The sequence below is a fragment of the Odocoileus virginianus genome, chromosome 23 (genome assembly GCF_023699985.2).
Source record: "Odocoileus virginianus isolate 20LAN1187 ecotype Illinois chromosome 23, Ovbor_1.2, whole genome shotgun sequence".
In the NCBI taxonomy this organism is placed as follows: Eukaryota; Metazoa; Chordata; class Mammalia; order Artiodactyla; family Cervidae; genus Odocoileus; species Odocoileus virginianus.
Genome location: NC_069696.1, coordinates 53,259,110 through 53,274,657, shown reverse-complemented (window position 1 = coordinate 53,274,657; position 15,548 = coordinate 53,259,110). Strand labels below are relative to the sequence as shown.

General features: G+C 38.6%; 2 protein-coding genes across 7 annotated transcripts in view; one reads left to right on the top strand and one right to left on the bottom strand.

The window, feature by feature from the left end:
* Positions 1-1,502: 1,502 nt before the first annotated feature.
* Positions 1,503-9,050, top strand: SNRPF (small nuclear ribonucleoprotein polypeptide F). Its single transcript, XM_020900637.2, has 4 exons — positions 1,503-1,613; positions 3,484-3,609; positions 8,298-8,362; positions 8,920-9,050. The coding sequence occupies exons 1-4, from the start codon at positions 1,611-1,613 to the stop codon at positions 8,984-8,986; spliced, it is 261 nt and encodes an 86-aa protein (XP_020756296.1). The 5' UTR covers positions 1,503-1,610; the 3' UTR covers positions 8,987-9,050.
* CCDC38 (coiled-coil domain containing 38) overlaps positions 8,061-15,548 on the bottom strand; it is a 38,043-nt gene continuing 30,555 nt past the window's right edge. For 3 of the 6 annotated variants that reach the window (XM_070454149.1, XM_070454153.1, XM_020900636.2), the window contains 4 exons: positions 14,923-15,111; positions 13,809-14,014; positions 12,153-12,249; positions 8,061-10,218 (listed from right to left, as the gene is read on the bottom strand). In XM_070454149.1, the coding sequence (XP_070310250.1) occupies positions 10,105-10,218; positions 12,153-12,249; positions 13,809-14,014; positions 14,923-15,111 (606 nt within the window). In that variant the 3' untranslated portion in view covers positions 8,061-10,104. The remainder of the gene's footprint in view (positions 10,219-12,152; positions 12,250-13,808; positions 14,015-14,922; positions 15,112-15,548) is intronic. The other 3 variants (XM_070454150.1, XM_070454151.1, XM_070454152.1) reach the window with 3 other exon arrangements.

Here is a 15,548-nt window from a genome sequence, read left to right as displayed (position 1 = left end):
GAGGGAAGGGGTTGCACGTGGCATCCAGTTGGTAGAGGCTAAGGATGCTGCTGTGATCCATTCATTCTACAATCAAAGGGCAGGCCCCACAGCCAGAATTGTTTGGCCGAAAATGTCAGCAGTAGTGAGGGTGAAAACTGTGATCTAGTCCAAAACTGTATAAATGAAGAAAATGAGACCCAGAATAATTAAATGATTTTTCCTTTTATTTTAAAAAACTCAGTCTGATTTTAAATTAGAAAATTCATTCAAGGATTCCAGAAATAGAACATAAAACTTGGACAGACATTTATCCAAAAATATACGAGAATCCAATAAGCACATGAAAAGATGCTCAACATCATTAGTCATTAGGGAAATGCAAATCAAAGCCACAATGAGATGGCTTATTAGTAGGATTACTAGGATAACTATTGGAGAAGGAAAACAGCAACCCACTCCAGTATTCTTGCCTGGAAAATCCCATGTACAAAAGAACCTGGAGGGCTACTGTCCTTGGGGTCCCAAGAGGTGGACACAACCGAAATGACTTAGCACATGGGATAACTATGATAATATTTTTTAATGTTAAGTGTTGGTGAGATAGTGAAGTTAGAAATCTCACACATTGCTAGTGGGAACATAAAATGGTGCAGGCATTGGGGAAAGCAGAGTGGTACAAAAATTCAAGTACAGAATTACCAGATGACCCAACAATTCCACTGTTTTTATTAAAAGGATTCATCCGCGATAGCATGAACATCCTCCAACTCAACTATAAATGCAGTATAAAGACCGTTGCGGGCCTCTGCCCCCAAGGCAGAAGAGAGAGATGTGCGGGAAGACCACCACGCCATATTCTAGACTTCATCTGAAATATATTCTGTACTTGATCTTCTCCGAGTTTCAGCTCCCTTAAGTCTATCCAGTCTTGCTTCTAACTCCAGAGACCCAAACTCGTTCTCCCAGGTGTACAAGGACTAAGGAGACCCCCACCAGCTAGAAGTAGAAAGTAGAACGTTAAGTCGCTTAGTCGTGTCAGACTCTTTGCGACCCCATGGGCTGTAGCCCGCCAGGCTGCTCCGTCCATGGGATTTTCCAGGCAAGAATACTGGAGTAGGTTGCCATTTCCTTCTGCAGAGGATCTTCCCAAACCCGGGATGGAACCAGAGTCTCCCGCACTGCCGGCAGGCTGTTCACCGTCTGAGTCACCAAGGAAACTCTCGCTGGCCAAGCTGGCGAGAAATCACGATCCCTCTACAGGGTCCGCAACAAACCCTCGAGGTAAGAGGAGCGTCTCACTGCCTTTGCTGCGTCGCAGGTACTCATTCTTCCGGCAGAGCGAAGTAGCTTGTTTTCCAATGGCCGCGCGCTACAGGGAAGGTACGCAGCCGTTGGCGCCTATGGTTGCCAGGAGACAGGCCAGCCACTTTCTCCAATCAGCGTGCATCTCTTTGAGTCCAATCACAGAAGCCAGAAGAGCGGTAGTCTGAGGTGAAAGGTCATGCTGCTATTTGGCGGCCATTTCTCTTAAAGCCCTGTGTGGTTACTTCAGTCTCGAGGGTCCCACAACAGTTGCGTCGGCGGCGAGTAGCCTACAGCGTTTTCCCACTACTGCTGCAGTAGTCGCGATGGTAAGGAGAAAGAGAACGACCGGAGTTGCGTGTGAGAGAGAGGGAGGCTCGCCGGGCCTGGCGGTGGTTTCGCGCGCTTCCCATTCATCCGCGTGAGGCGCCGCGGGCTGGCTGGCCGGCTCTCTCTCCACGCCCCGGTTGTCTGAGGCGCGCCCTCCTTCCGAAGCCCTGTCTTTCGCTCCCTCGGAGTGCCCCTGCCTCCTTCCTCTTCGTTTGAATCTGAGCCTGAGGTGTTCTTGCTGCCTGGGGCCCGGGGTCGGGGTAAAGATAAAGCGACTTTTCACGTCCCACTTGACGCACTCCCAAATCCTGTTTCGTCCAGTGATGTTGGGAGGCCCCACAGCCTTTTGGAATACTGAGCCCAGCCTTTGAGTATTCTCAAATGAATTTGTTCATTTAGCAAATGTTTACTGAGCGCCTGCTACCTACCAGGGCCTGGGCCCGGTAAAAGTTCTAGGAATGTAGGGTGAAATTAGTTCTAGGAATATAGAAATATAGTTCTAGTAATACAGGCTTGGAATGTAGGGTGAAAAGTATTGATGTGGACCGTGCCCTAGGTTAATTCAGTCGGTATGGTAGAAAGACGTTAATCAAATAACGATAAATGTGTACTTTCAAGTAATGTTAAGTGCTGAGAAGGGCTGCCGTGGTACATCAGAAGGGTGGTTACGGTGTGCAGCTCTTGGAGGAGGGATTTAACCTGAAACCTAAGCGTTGTGAGAATACAGCTCCTTAAAGAGCAGGAAGAAGTGTGTGAACGCCCAGCTCAGGGATCAGGAGCACAGGCTCTAAACCGAAAGGAAAACCTGACCAGCTGAAAGAATTGAGAGCAGGCTACAGCCACTTGGCTTCTTAGGCTTTATGAGGGGTTCTGGATTCTACTCCCAGGGGCATTAGGAAGCCATTGAAGCATTTTGAAGCAGAGATAAGATAAAAATAATACTTGCCTTGTGGCTGGTAAGTTGGAGAAAGACAAGAGTGAAAATTGGAGTCCCACCTGAAATCACCCCGAATATGTTTATTCTAGAGGAGTTCAGTAGCCAGGTTTCTTGGTTCTTTTCCTTCTTTGAGCTGATGAGTGAGCAGATGAGGAAAGGGAATAAAGTCTGAATTGACTGGGGATACTATTGGTTTGCTGAATAAACAAGTTTAGGGATTGCCCATAGGTAGGAGACACTGCAAGTCAAAGAAGAGCCAATACTATCTCCTGGAATTCGAGGTGAAAAGCTGTGGAACGAGATCTGCCCCCTGCCGCCTCCTGTGGCCTCACACAGAACTAACTCCTGTGTCCCAGAGATCACCTTATTGATTCACTATTCCCTCCTTTTACACAGGTAGCCCACCCTGCCTAGATCAGCCCTTTTCCCTCCAGAAATACCTCTCATCCTTTAAAACAAGGGCACTGCTTATTTCAGGCAATCCTCCCTTTGCTTTTAACCCCAGATGTTTGGTATCCTTGTACGCAGCATATCTCCTCTTACTACATTGGAAAATAATTCTCTATTTGTGTGTTTTGACCCTCCCACTGTGGGCTTCATGAGAACAGGGACTGTCATCTGCTCTTTTTTCTTTTCCGTTTTTGCCTTTACCTTTGTTTCTTTGTGGCCTTGGAACAATGAGTGATGTATATTAGGTATTCAGTGTTTCTTAAGTCAACAATGCATACTTCTGTAAGTTTTGGTGGGTTGAAGATGAAATTGGCTGACTAGGTATTTTAATTTCTCTGAAGCTCTTCAACAAAAGTGAAAATTATGTAATAAAGTGAGAGGAAATCAAGAGTTTGCTTCATTTGGACACCATAAAGTATTGGTGGTTTAATAAAGAAGAGAATTAATCAAATTGGATTCTTTTTTTGTTGTTCTTTATGCAGAGTTTGCCCCTCAACCCCAAACCTTTCCTCAACGGATTAACAGGAAAGCCGGTAATGGTGAAGCTTAAATGGGGAATGGAGTACAAAGGCTACCTGGTGTCTGTAGATGGCTATATGAACATGCAGGTGAGCTGACAAGTTATAACTGACAAAAATAAAGCAAAATTAAGGAATAAGGCCAGGGAGGATGCTGTAACTGTGATCACTATGTGTGAGATTGGGCACAGATTTCACTCCTAGTGTTTACAAGTAAGAGCTCAGACATTTGGTTCACAGTGCGGTAAGACAGATACACTAGAGTGTACAGAAAAGCACACATTTTTGCAGCACTTGGCTCTGAGAGAAACTTTTCAAGTGAAGTCTTTTGATGAGTGCTAAATATATAACATCAAAGTAATTTGATAAAATCAATTCTTGAGGGAGAAAACAGACCAACCAAAGGAATTGATGAACTGACTATGTGTCTGTTAAATTAGCTACTGTAAATGTTTCGGCCAGGTTTTACACTTTGTGTTTATTTGTGATTTTAGAATGTATAATGTAAAATTTACCATTTTAATCATTTTCAAGTGTGCAACTCAGTGGCATTAACTACATTCACACTGTTGTGCATCCATCACCATTATCCATTTCAAGAACTTTTTCATCATCCCAAAGTGAAACTCCTATGCCCATTAAACAAGAACTTCCCATTCCCTCTGCCTCCTGGTAAACACTTTTTGTCTTTATTCTAGGTACCTCATATAAGTGGAATCTTAAAATATTTGTCCTTTCATGTCTGGCTTATTTCATTCAGCGTGGTATTTTCAGGGTCCATCCATGTTGTAGCATGTATCAGAATTGCATCCCTTTTTGTGGTTGAAGTAATGTTCCACTGTGTGTAGCAGTCCCTTAGTATCTTGGGTCGTTGGTTCCAGGACCTGCCTGGGATACTGAACTCCACAGACACTTGAGGTACATAGTTAGTTCTCCATATCGCGGTTCTGCATCAACTTGTCCATGCAGTTCAAACCTCTATTGTTCAAGGGTCTACTGTATATACCTCATTTTACTCATTCTTCTGTTGTTGAATATTTGAATTGTTTCCACCTTTTGACTATTGTGCATAATGCAGTGAACATAGGTGCACATGTATCAGTTAATAGTCTCTACTGTCAGTATGGTAATTCTTTAATTTTTTGAGGAACTGCCAGACTTTTCCATAGCAGCTGCACCATTTTACATTCCACCAGCAATGGATGAGGGATCCAATTTCTTAATATCCTCACCAACACTTGTTTTCTGTTTTTATAATAGTAGTCATCCTAATAATATCAAGTAGTATCTCATTGTTTTGATTTGTATTTCCTTAATGATTAATGATGTTGAGACCTATTTATGTGCTTACTGGTTATTTACATATCTTGAGGAAAATGCCTATTCATGTCCTTTGGCCATTTTTAAATTAGGGTGTTTGTTTTTTGTTGTTTAATTCTAGTAGTTTCCAGCCACTTTTTTGAAGAAAATATTTGAGGTTATATTTTCCTGAAGCATAGGCATTTGTGTGACTGATTAATGACTGATGAATGAATTTTAAAGGATACCTAGATAGGTGGTCCAGAGAAGGCAATGGCACCCCACTCCAGTACGCTTGCCTGGAAAATCCCATGGACGGAGGAGCCTGGTGGGCTGCAGTCCATGGGGTTGCAAAGAGTCGGGCACGACTGAGCGGCTTCACTTTCACTTTTCACTTTCATGCATTGGAGAAGGAAATGGCAACCCACTCCAGTGTTCTTGCCTGGAGAATCCCGGGGATGGGGGAGCCTGGTGGGCTGCTGTCTATAGGGTTGCACAGAGTCGGACATGACTGAAGTGACATAGCAGCAGCAGCAGCAGATAGGTGGTCAGTCCAATTGTGACTCCATATATTCTATACTGGTTATGTTTTTAAGTGAATACTCATAGGAGCACTTATAGGCTCAAAGCTGAGATTTTCCTTAATCTGGAGTTTACCACCCGAACAGACCATGCCCAGGTGCTAAGCAGTAATCGTTTACCAGGGCTATAGAAAAATTGGAAGACTAGACCCATTGTGCTAAAAATGTTGCAGACATGGTGGTGATTACACAAGTTTGTGAATATACTAAAAATCACTAACTTGTACACTTGAAGAGAATTTTATGCTGTAAGAATGATATCTCATTAAAAGAAAGGAATAAAAAAAATACCTGCCAAATATTTGGTTTTAGAAGTAATGTGGCTTTCTAGTGAACCGGAGAGAGTTATGAAATGTTATCTCTGAGTAACTAACCACATCAGTGATGCTTTTTTGAGTTTTTTCACTGGCACTGAATATATCAGTGAACAAAACAAAGTTGCTGTCCTCACAAAGTTTGTGCTTTAGTGATGGAAGATAGTTATGTAGTGTGATATCAGGTAATGGTAGATGCTCTGAAGAAAAGGAAAGCAGAAATGGAATAGTGTGACAAGAGTGTACAGTATTAGATGGATAGCCAGGGAAAGCCTCTCTGAGGAAGTAAATTTAAGCAGAGACCAGAATTGAGTGAGTGAGTGAAGACTATCTGGTGAAACTGAAAGTCGCTCAGTCATGTTCGACTGCTTGCGACCCCATGGACTATAGGTCATGGAATTCTCTAGTCCAAGATACTGGAGTGGGTGGCCTTTCCCTTCTCCAGGGGATCTTCCCAACCCAGGTTTCCCACATTGCAGGCGGATTCTTTACCAGCTGAGCCACAAGGGAAGCTCAGGAATACTGGAGTGGGTAGCCTATTCTTTCTCTAGCAGATCGTCCCGATCCAGGAATCTAACGGAGATCTCCTGCATTGCAGGTGGATTCTTTCCCAACTGAGCTATCAGGGAAGCCCTTTCTTGGGAAAGAGCATCCCAATTTGAGGGAACAGAAAGTTGCAAAGGCTGTGTGACAGAAACATGCTTTTTCTGTTCAAGGCTTGGCAAGAAGGCCAGGGCAGAGTGAGTTAATAAGTATGATAGAGAATTTGGAGTGGTAGTCATGGAATGCCTTTTAAGTGATAGAAAGACTTTTGGATTTTATTTAAAACGTGATAATATACAAACAGCTCATACAGCTCAATGTAAAAAAAAAAAAAAAATGGGCAGAAGACCTAGACATTTCTCCAGAGAAAACATACAGATGGCTAACAGGCACATGAAAAGATGCTCAGCATCACTAATTATTAGAGATGCAAATCAGAACTACAATGAGGTGTCACCTCATACCAGTCAGAATGGCCATCATTTAAAGGTCTACAAATGATAAATGCTGGAGAGGGTGTAGAGAAAAGGGAAGCTTCCTAAACTGTTGGTCAGGATGTAAATTGGCACATCCTCTAGGGAATAGTATGAAGGGTCCTTAAAAAGCTAAAATTTATAGAGTTACCATATGATCCAGTAATCCAATTCCTGGGCATATATCCAGAGAAAACTAATTCAAAAAGATAACATGCACCCCAGGGTTAAGTCTTAAAGAGGAAAATGTAGAATATAAAAAAATGATACAAATGAACATGTTTACATAAGGGACTCAGAGACAGGGGAAACACACCTTAGGTTACCAAAGGGAAGGACGGAGAGGGATACATTGGGAATTTGGGGTTAACAGATACACACCACAGTATGTAAAATAGAAAAACAAGGATTTTATCTATAGCACAAGGAACTAAAACTACTCTGTATTTTGTAGTAACCTGTAACAGAAAAGAATCTGAAAAATGTTTGTGTAACTGAATCATCTTGCTGTACACTCAAAACTAGCATAATAATGTAAATCAGCTATAGTTCAATTTAAAAAAAAAAAGTGGTAGAAGGCCTTTGAAGCATCATTGTATAATTTAGAAGCCAGTTAAATGTTGATGAAAATCTGCTGGAAATAATCACTTTTTTTAAAAAGCTGGTTGATCTTTTGCATACAAAACTGTCTGCAGTAATTTCAGGCAAAACCATATCCTCTACAAGGTTATTTTTGTTGCCTAGGAGAAGGAATAGTATCCAGTAGCATGATTGATTCATTAGCGTGTTTTAAATGCTTTATCTAACATCCTTTCTAATCCCTGTTTTTCTTTCCCTTTGCCCACTTACCTAGTTTTTGATGGAAATTTATTTGTTTTCTTTCCTGTTCATTTGTTTTTTGAGCCCCAGTAGTACTGACTATAATTTTTTTTAATTCACAAGTAAAGTTTATTAACTATATGTAGAAGGAAAGCTAAACATTTTGATGTAAAGTTAGAAATAATAGAGTTCTCTAAAATAACCATAAAGGTCGCTCTTAATTATTTAACCTCCTCTTAAGAACTTTTTTTTTCCTGTTTGTTAGCACATATTTTTTTTAAATCCTTATTCAGTTCTTTAGTTTGGTTGTTGAATAATGTAAGAGTATTTGGCATTTTAACCATAGCTTTTATACCCATTGGGTTCCTCAGTATGATTGATACAATGTTGTTACCCCAAGAAGTTACTGTCTAGTTCTTTAGAACTGAATTATTGAAGCTTATTCATAAATTGGAGAATTCCTGACATGTTAATGTTTAATAGAAATATACATTACTGAGAGATTTTTAAAATTGTGTTGAAACAAGCTTTATTATATATTAGTTCTACATCCATCAATGTTAACTTTACTTAATGTTCTACATGAAACCAAAAAGGACTACAGTAGTATTGGAAAGCTAACCTAATTGTTGTAGATAAATATACGTCATTGGTACAGAAAGGTCTCAGTTAATAAGTTCTCTCACCAGTGTTAGGTATATAATACTGTTTTCCTCCGGTATGATAATACATTTTCTTCTTATTTAAAGCTTGCAAACACAGAAGAATACATAGATGGAGCATTGTCTGGACATCTGGGTGAAGTTTTAATAAGGTAACAATGTCAGTAGTATATATAAGGAGTTGGTGATGAGCATTAGAAATACATGTTTAAATAAACTATTAGTGCCTCAATCTCAGACTTATTTTTTTTCTAACTACTATTAATTTAGAATAAAATGCTACAACTAGACTTCAAGAGTCATGAAATTGTTAAACTTGGCAAAGCAGATTTAAATACTTTGGAGCTGTTCATTCTTAAGGTTTTTGTAGTGTGGATGTTAAACTTTGTAGCTCTTAACTGTGCCTTTTTCAGTGGTTTTAGTTGCAAGAACTTGATTTTGAATTTTGGGTGGGTCTGTCAGCTGTTAGGTATTTGTATTTTACTTTCTAGAACTAGCTTTACACCTCTAAATTCTAGTCATTTTAACAACAACATTGCATAAAAATAGTACTGTGTGCTCTATAACAACCAAAGATCATTTTTTTAAAAGAGAAATGATGTGTTGTAATCTTAGCGTTAATATTTTTATAATGAAAAAAATCTAGTAATAATTCAGATCTTACATGGTTTCTTGTTGAAACAACAAAATGGTGTCTTTCTGTTTACAGGTGTAATAATGTCCTTTATATCAGGGGTGTTGAAGAAGAAGAAGAAGATGGGGAAATGAGAGAATAGCATCTTTGGGGGGGGAATTTTTTTATATATATTTGTAGACAATAAAAATCTGTTTGGTTTTCAATTTGACTGTGAGCGGCTATTCATGTTCAGATACTTACTTGCATATTCAGATGAAACAGTTCAAAGATTATTCACAGAACTAATGCTTTAAAAGCCACCAGACTTTATTCAAGTTTGTTTTCATGTAAACCCAATGCTGTATTTTTTTTTTCTATGAGAGAAATTTATTTATATTCTTTATAAATGTTTGTGAAAGTGGATGTCAGCCCTTGGAATTGTATATTAACTGAGACCTTTTAAAAGTAACTGTTTCTTTTAAAGTTATTTTTGAGCCACTTTTGACATATATAAATATTTTCTTAGAATTCATATAGATTGTGTTATTTTACTCAGTAGTCAATAAATTATACTTAACACTATATCATTGTAAGCTAAATGATGTATACATTACAGCTAAAATTGAAACACCACCTGAAAATTAAAATAGTTTTGAGTATAGAATACAACAGAAATTGTGACATCAAATGCAAGCTAAAGGCCTGTGGTTTGTTCACTTTCTTAAGTGAAGAATTAAGTTTTCTGAACAGAACACCTTAATGTGAATTAGAAAGCAATCTCAAGGTTGGTTATGTTCAGACCACATAATGTAGTGGTTTTCATTTAAGTTTTAAACTCCTCAAAATCAGTATTTTTAGAGTTGTACATTGTTAAAATGTATACTTGATGGTGATAAAATGTATATTATGAATTTTGCTGTGGATCAGTTGAAAAAAAATTATTTGAAGTCTCATGTTGTCAGAATGCCATTATTGCTCTTAAATGGTCACCTGCCATATAGTCACATTAACGAAGTAGCTGTGGATGTGTATCCCCAACTGGGACAACAGAAGGTATAAATGTTTAGCTATATAAAATAATGGTTAGGATATGGATAATAAAAGTCTTGAACAAAATAATGTAACTCATTTCCAATCATTAGGGTCTTTTAGAATAAGGGCCTGATTTCTGAAATTGGTTAGGCCTGTATGTGTGGCAGAATATTGCCATGACTGAAAAGCAAAATCTACAGAATATGCCTAAGGCATTCTGGTAATAAATGTCTTAACTGCTTCTGTTCAAGTGAAAAAATACTCTTCCTCCAGGGATTTCGTTCTTGTATCCTTGACTAAAAGTAGTTCATGTTTGTTACCAGATGGAGGTTTTGAACGGTAGATAAGTTGTCTTCCCTGCTGAAACAAAAGAAAAAAATATTTTTCATGTAACCGTTTTCTATTGAAGTATAACCCCAGAATACTAATTATTAACTTGATTTTCCCAAAGAATAATATAGTTTAAAATAATCCATTTACAAAGAGATTGATGACTAATGGATGTCCAAACGCAGGCAGAGTTATGTAGCAAATGGAGTACCATGGTATGCAGAAGACAGAGCAGTTAGGTGTTATGGGGAAATAGGAGGGTTTAGATAGTCAAATAGCTTGTGTTTCAGATACGGTAAGCCATGTTTGAGGCCAACACTTCATTTCTCAGTAACCACCAGTAGGAGGAGTAGCTAGTTCTCTGACTAGGAGTCGTACTTTCCTCTGCGGAGCAACAGTTACTAGCATTTAAAATCCTGGCTTTTGGAGGTGTTCCAACCAGGAGAGGCTTAGAGACACCCTGAAGCATACCTATTTATTCTCTCTGGGGCATATATTCAACTTCTGTCATGCTAATTTTTCTCTTTGAATTTTTTCTCTCCCTTTTGTTTGTTTTGCCTTTATATCTGAATTTGTGTAAATTAAAAGGATAAAAAAACTATTGTATTGGACATGAAATCTGATGAGACATCTCCATTATGTCTCAGAAAAGGCACCAGCCCTGTGTGTGACCACCCCTGCATTGCAGTATATGTGGCATTCCTGGCTCCAGGGAACTAAATAGCACTGGCAATCCCCACCCCTGCATTATAACAACAAAAATGTCCTTAGAGGACCAGAATCCTTGAATTCCTTCTCTAATGTCAGATTCCCCCACCTCCCCACCCTGCACCAGTCTCCTTTGACAACCTTTGTTACTAATTTCTGCCTGAGAAAACTGCCAGCAATGAAGTGTTCTGAGTGAAAACCTCTTTCAGAGGTCTTCATATATTGTTGACTTAGCAGCATTTTTTTTCCCAGTTTTCTTGCAGACCCCATTTGCATTCTCATTTTTAGTCTGTTAACTCAGTAAGCATTTATTGACTGTCCACTGTGTGCCAGGCATTGGGGCTACAAAGGTCATAAAACTCATCAGTGGTCACTTGGTGGGCTGAGTAAATAGTAGTTTATACATGTAGCAGGGTGTTAACTGGCTAATTATCTCTTGGAAGAAGAGGACAAGTCAGATCTTCATAGGCAGAGTTGAACTAGGTAAGTACAGATCCTTTTAAAAAATAAACACTTAAATAAAAATCATTACTTTTTTAACATAGTAATATTAACAGTTACCATACTTCACAACTTCTAAGTGCTTCAGTGGCTGGTTGTGAGGAGCATAATAAGCATTCACTATGTGTTAACTATGACTGTGCTTAGAATCAGCATCCACATTAGTTCTGCAGATAACTATGAAATTGCTTCCCTGGAATATGATTTCAGACTCAAACTCAGAGGAGGAAGAGAGGCATATAAAAACAAAAGACCCTTCATACCCAGGGGGAGTAATAGACCACATGTACTCGGAAGCTGCCCCATCCTAAACTTCTTATTGAACAGGTAATCTTGAAATAGGAAGAACCTCGGCTTCTGCTTACATGCTGCTGCTAAATCTGAAGTGACTCTGGGTAAATTATTTTAACTTCAGCTATAAATCTCAGTATTTTCACAATGTGAGAATTAAAAGACCCTTCCAGTTATATACAATCCACTATTATTTTTGCATTTCTCTAGTTTCATGCACCTGGAGCTAAAGAGGTGAGGGAGAAGTTTCTTTTACCAAAAAGTGAGTTTAATGGAGAACTGTAGACCCAATAGTTGAATTATTCTAAAAATAACAAGGAACCAGAGAGATCAGTTGAAACTGTCAGCAGACTTACTAAAGTTTAACCTGGATAAATTAGATGAGTTGGGTATTTTGTTTTTACATTACAGAAGCCCTCACACACTGATGTAGCTGGACCTATTAATATTAACAAAACACAGACCTTCTTTTTCTTTGGTTGTGCTACTGCTCTTTCCAGGGCAGCTTTTAGCCTTTCCTCCTGGTGTTTTTGTTTCTCTCTCATTTTCTCTTCACGCAACCTGTCAAAAGAGGAAGACAGTGTTCTAACTATAAATCACAGTCAAAAAGATCTACATCAATACTATTTGATAAAGAATTACCTAAATATTGTTAAGTCTCCTTTAAGGTTAAATGAAAATAATACTTCGTCTTCCCCCTGTAATTGTGGGTTTTGAATATTCAGGTGAAATTTCAAGAACAAACCCTGTTTATGTTGAAATGGAAAGAAAGTGCATGTCACTGTTTTGGAAGAAGCAAAATCTACCCAGATCTTGGTCCAAAACAAGCACCTCAACAGAGCCCTCTCATCATTTCATTTACAGTTCGGTACTTTATATTAATCTGTATGATGGCCACTTGGATTATTGATAGTTTCCAGTTATTTTCCCCTCTTTTTAAACCTTTGTTGAAGTATAACATGCAGAAAAGTACACAAGTCACAAGTGTATAGTTCAATTGATAAACACAAAAATATACTTTTCAATAAATCTCTTTGAATGTTATCCTCAAGGCCAAGAAATACTATTTTTCTTTGTTCTCTTTAGGGTTGTTAGGATAAAATTAAATGAGATGACCTATACACACTGTCTAGTCCACTGCCTGTTGCAGAATAACCACTTGCCAAGTGATGACTATTTTATGGATGTATATAATTATCAAGGTAACATTCACTGAACATTTTTTATGCAAAATTAGGTATTGCGTTAGGTGCCTCCAAACCATGGGAAAAAATCCACTAAAATTCTTTTTATTGAAATTTTCTACTGTGAAAAATGCAAATATTCTTAGTGAAAGTGAAAGGTCATCTTGTGGAAGGAGTGATTTCTCATAATTTCTTTAAAGTGTGCTTCATATTCAACAAAATCCCATCAGGATCACCTTACTATATTCTAGTCTTTGTTTTTATATGGGGGAACAATAAATCCCCACACCCCAGTAAAGTGGTAAGCAATAACAAAGTATCTAATATGAATGTCTGGTATTAGCGTACTTAGTGTATTCCAAGCATGCTTTAGTGCTTTTACATAGATTATTTAATTCAGTCCTCACAACTGTATGAGATAAGTGGCATTGCCATTTTACAGGTAAGGAAACTTACTTGTTGGCAGTTAGGAACCAAGGAAAAACCCTCATTACCTAGCTCTTTCAAACAATTTCTTCACAGATCGAATCTCTCTGTAGTTTTCTAATTAAGGAAATTCTAGTCTTAGGCCCTTTCACCACAAGTATGATTCTCCTTCCACATGATAATCCTTTGAATATTTTCATAAGTAGGGAATATTCAATCTGAAAATTCACTTTTTTTCAGACTGGAAGGACCCCTTGCCCATCTGAAACTATGTCATTTGTCCCTGGTGAACTCTTTCCTTCACAGTGCTCATTTTACCATTGGTAATGACATTTATTTCATAAGAATATTGATGAATATATCTCCATACTAAATAATAGCTCTATGAGGACAGCAGGTGTGAGTTTGATTCCAGTGTCTATATGGCGTATAATAGAGACTTGCCACATAACAGACTTCACTAATGTTTAAGTCTTTTATTACATGTATATCATAAGACAGTGACTGTACCTTTGCCTTCGTTCTTTCTGTTTCATCCTCTCAATTGCCTCCACATTTTCTTTAGGAATGGAGTCAATGAGATCACTCAATTCTACCAGGCGAGACTCTACTTTTACCAGCTTTTGAACTGGGTTGAGGCTTCCAACCTCAGCATCTCCAATGCAGACTCTGTATACTTGGTTAATTTTTTTACTAAGAGAGTCTATCAGTTTTTCCTGAGATTAAAAAGAAAAGGAGAGCAGAAAACATCTCATTACTGTTTGCTTGTTCATTCAATAAATGTAAAATTCCCCTTTAATATATTGTAATGAAAGGCTTTTATTAACATGTTCTACTAAATACTTCCTTTTTTAAAAGAAAAACTTTAATACAACATTAGAACAGTGAAAAAAATGCAATTTATGTCATAAATCATAGTCAGAGCAGGCTTCCCTGCCACAGTGTGGGAGACCTGGGTTCAATCCCTGGGTCTGGAAGATCCCCTGGAGGAGGGTGTGGCAGCCCACTAGTATTCTTGCCTGGAGAATCCCAGTGAACAGAGGAGCCTGGGGGACTGCAGTCCACAGGGTCACAAAGAGTCAGACACGACTGACCACTAAGCACAGCACACAGAGCATTACTATAATAACACCCTGGATTATTTCTTTAAAAGTATTTCAGTCTAGGTATAAAGTAATTTAATAGGATGCTTGAATGTTTTTGTGTATCATTCCCATTCAAGTAGACACTACATAAACATTTAAATCCTTTTTTTCCCCCACTTCAGTACATTTCCTCGCAGCAGTATGTGAACTCTTTTTTTTGTGCTTACTACCCTAATTGCTAACACTATAATCCTGTCGGACGGTTTTCTGCATACATATCTTATTGTCCCTTATAGACTGTAAGCACCTGGAAGGCAGGAGCTATTTCTTACGTTTATACTTATATATAAAGTAGCACCCATGTAACTATGCACTTAATAAATGTTTGCTGAATAAATGAATGCATTCTCAGAGGGAAAATAAGCAAACAGCTTCCCAGGCTGGCCTACAAGACATTTTGTTTTCATTCTCTCCATCTGGAAGCCATTCCAGTATTCTAGTCTAAGCGGAAGTAGGCCACACCTTGCTGAGCCCTGTACCTGGCCACTGCGCCGTATTAACTGTTGGTAGAGATGTTCGAGCTTGTAGGTAACATGTTTTGGGATCGTAAGAAATCTCTCTTTCTGTGTCTCCACTGTATACCCGGCATTCGCAGATAAAAGGATCTCAATAAACTTCTGGGCAAAGTAAATCGTTCTCCTGGTAGAATCCTGCCCCCATTCCTGCTTCTGCTCAAGAAGATGAGAATCACCATAAAGCCATGGGCAAATAACACTCAAGACAGACGTGGCTCCAGGAGCCATGGGAAACCCCTCCTGAAACCACAGACTCATTACAGAGCTACCAGCACTTGGTCACAAATCAAGACCTGTCACCAATAGTTTACTTCAAACAGCTTGTCTCTCCCACCTCGTTTAACAGGCTTTCTGATGGTCCTATTTACTATAAAGCCCCCTTTCTTTCCTCCTACAGTAACACTTACTGTACTCCCTACTTATATTTAAAATATGATTTTAGGAAGTTTGGAGAAATATCTATAAAATAAAAGGAAAACAAAAGTCCTGTTTGCCATAAAACTCCTTTTTTCTCCCCCTTTCTAAATGACATTTCTATCCCGTTTATACTAGCAACACAATCTTTTTAGAAATTTTAGATATATAGAAAA

Coding starts and splice junctions, on each gene's coding strand:
- SNRPF (XM_020900637.2), top strand. Junction 3,610..8,297: donor ATGGCTATATGAACATGCAG/GTGAGCTGACAA, acceptor TCTTATTTAAAG/CTTGCAAACACAGAAGAATA. Junction 8,363..8,919: donor CTGGGTGAAGTTTTAATAAG/GTAACAATGTCA, acceptor TTCTGTTTACAG/GTGTAATAATGTCCTTTATA.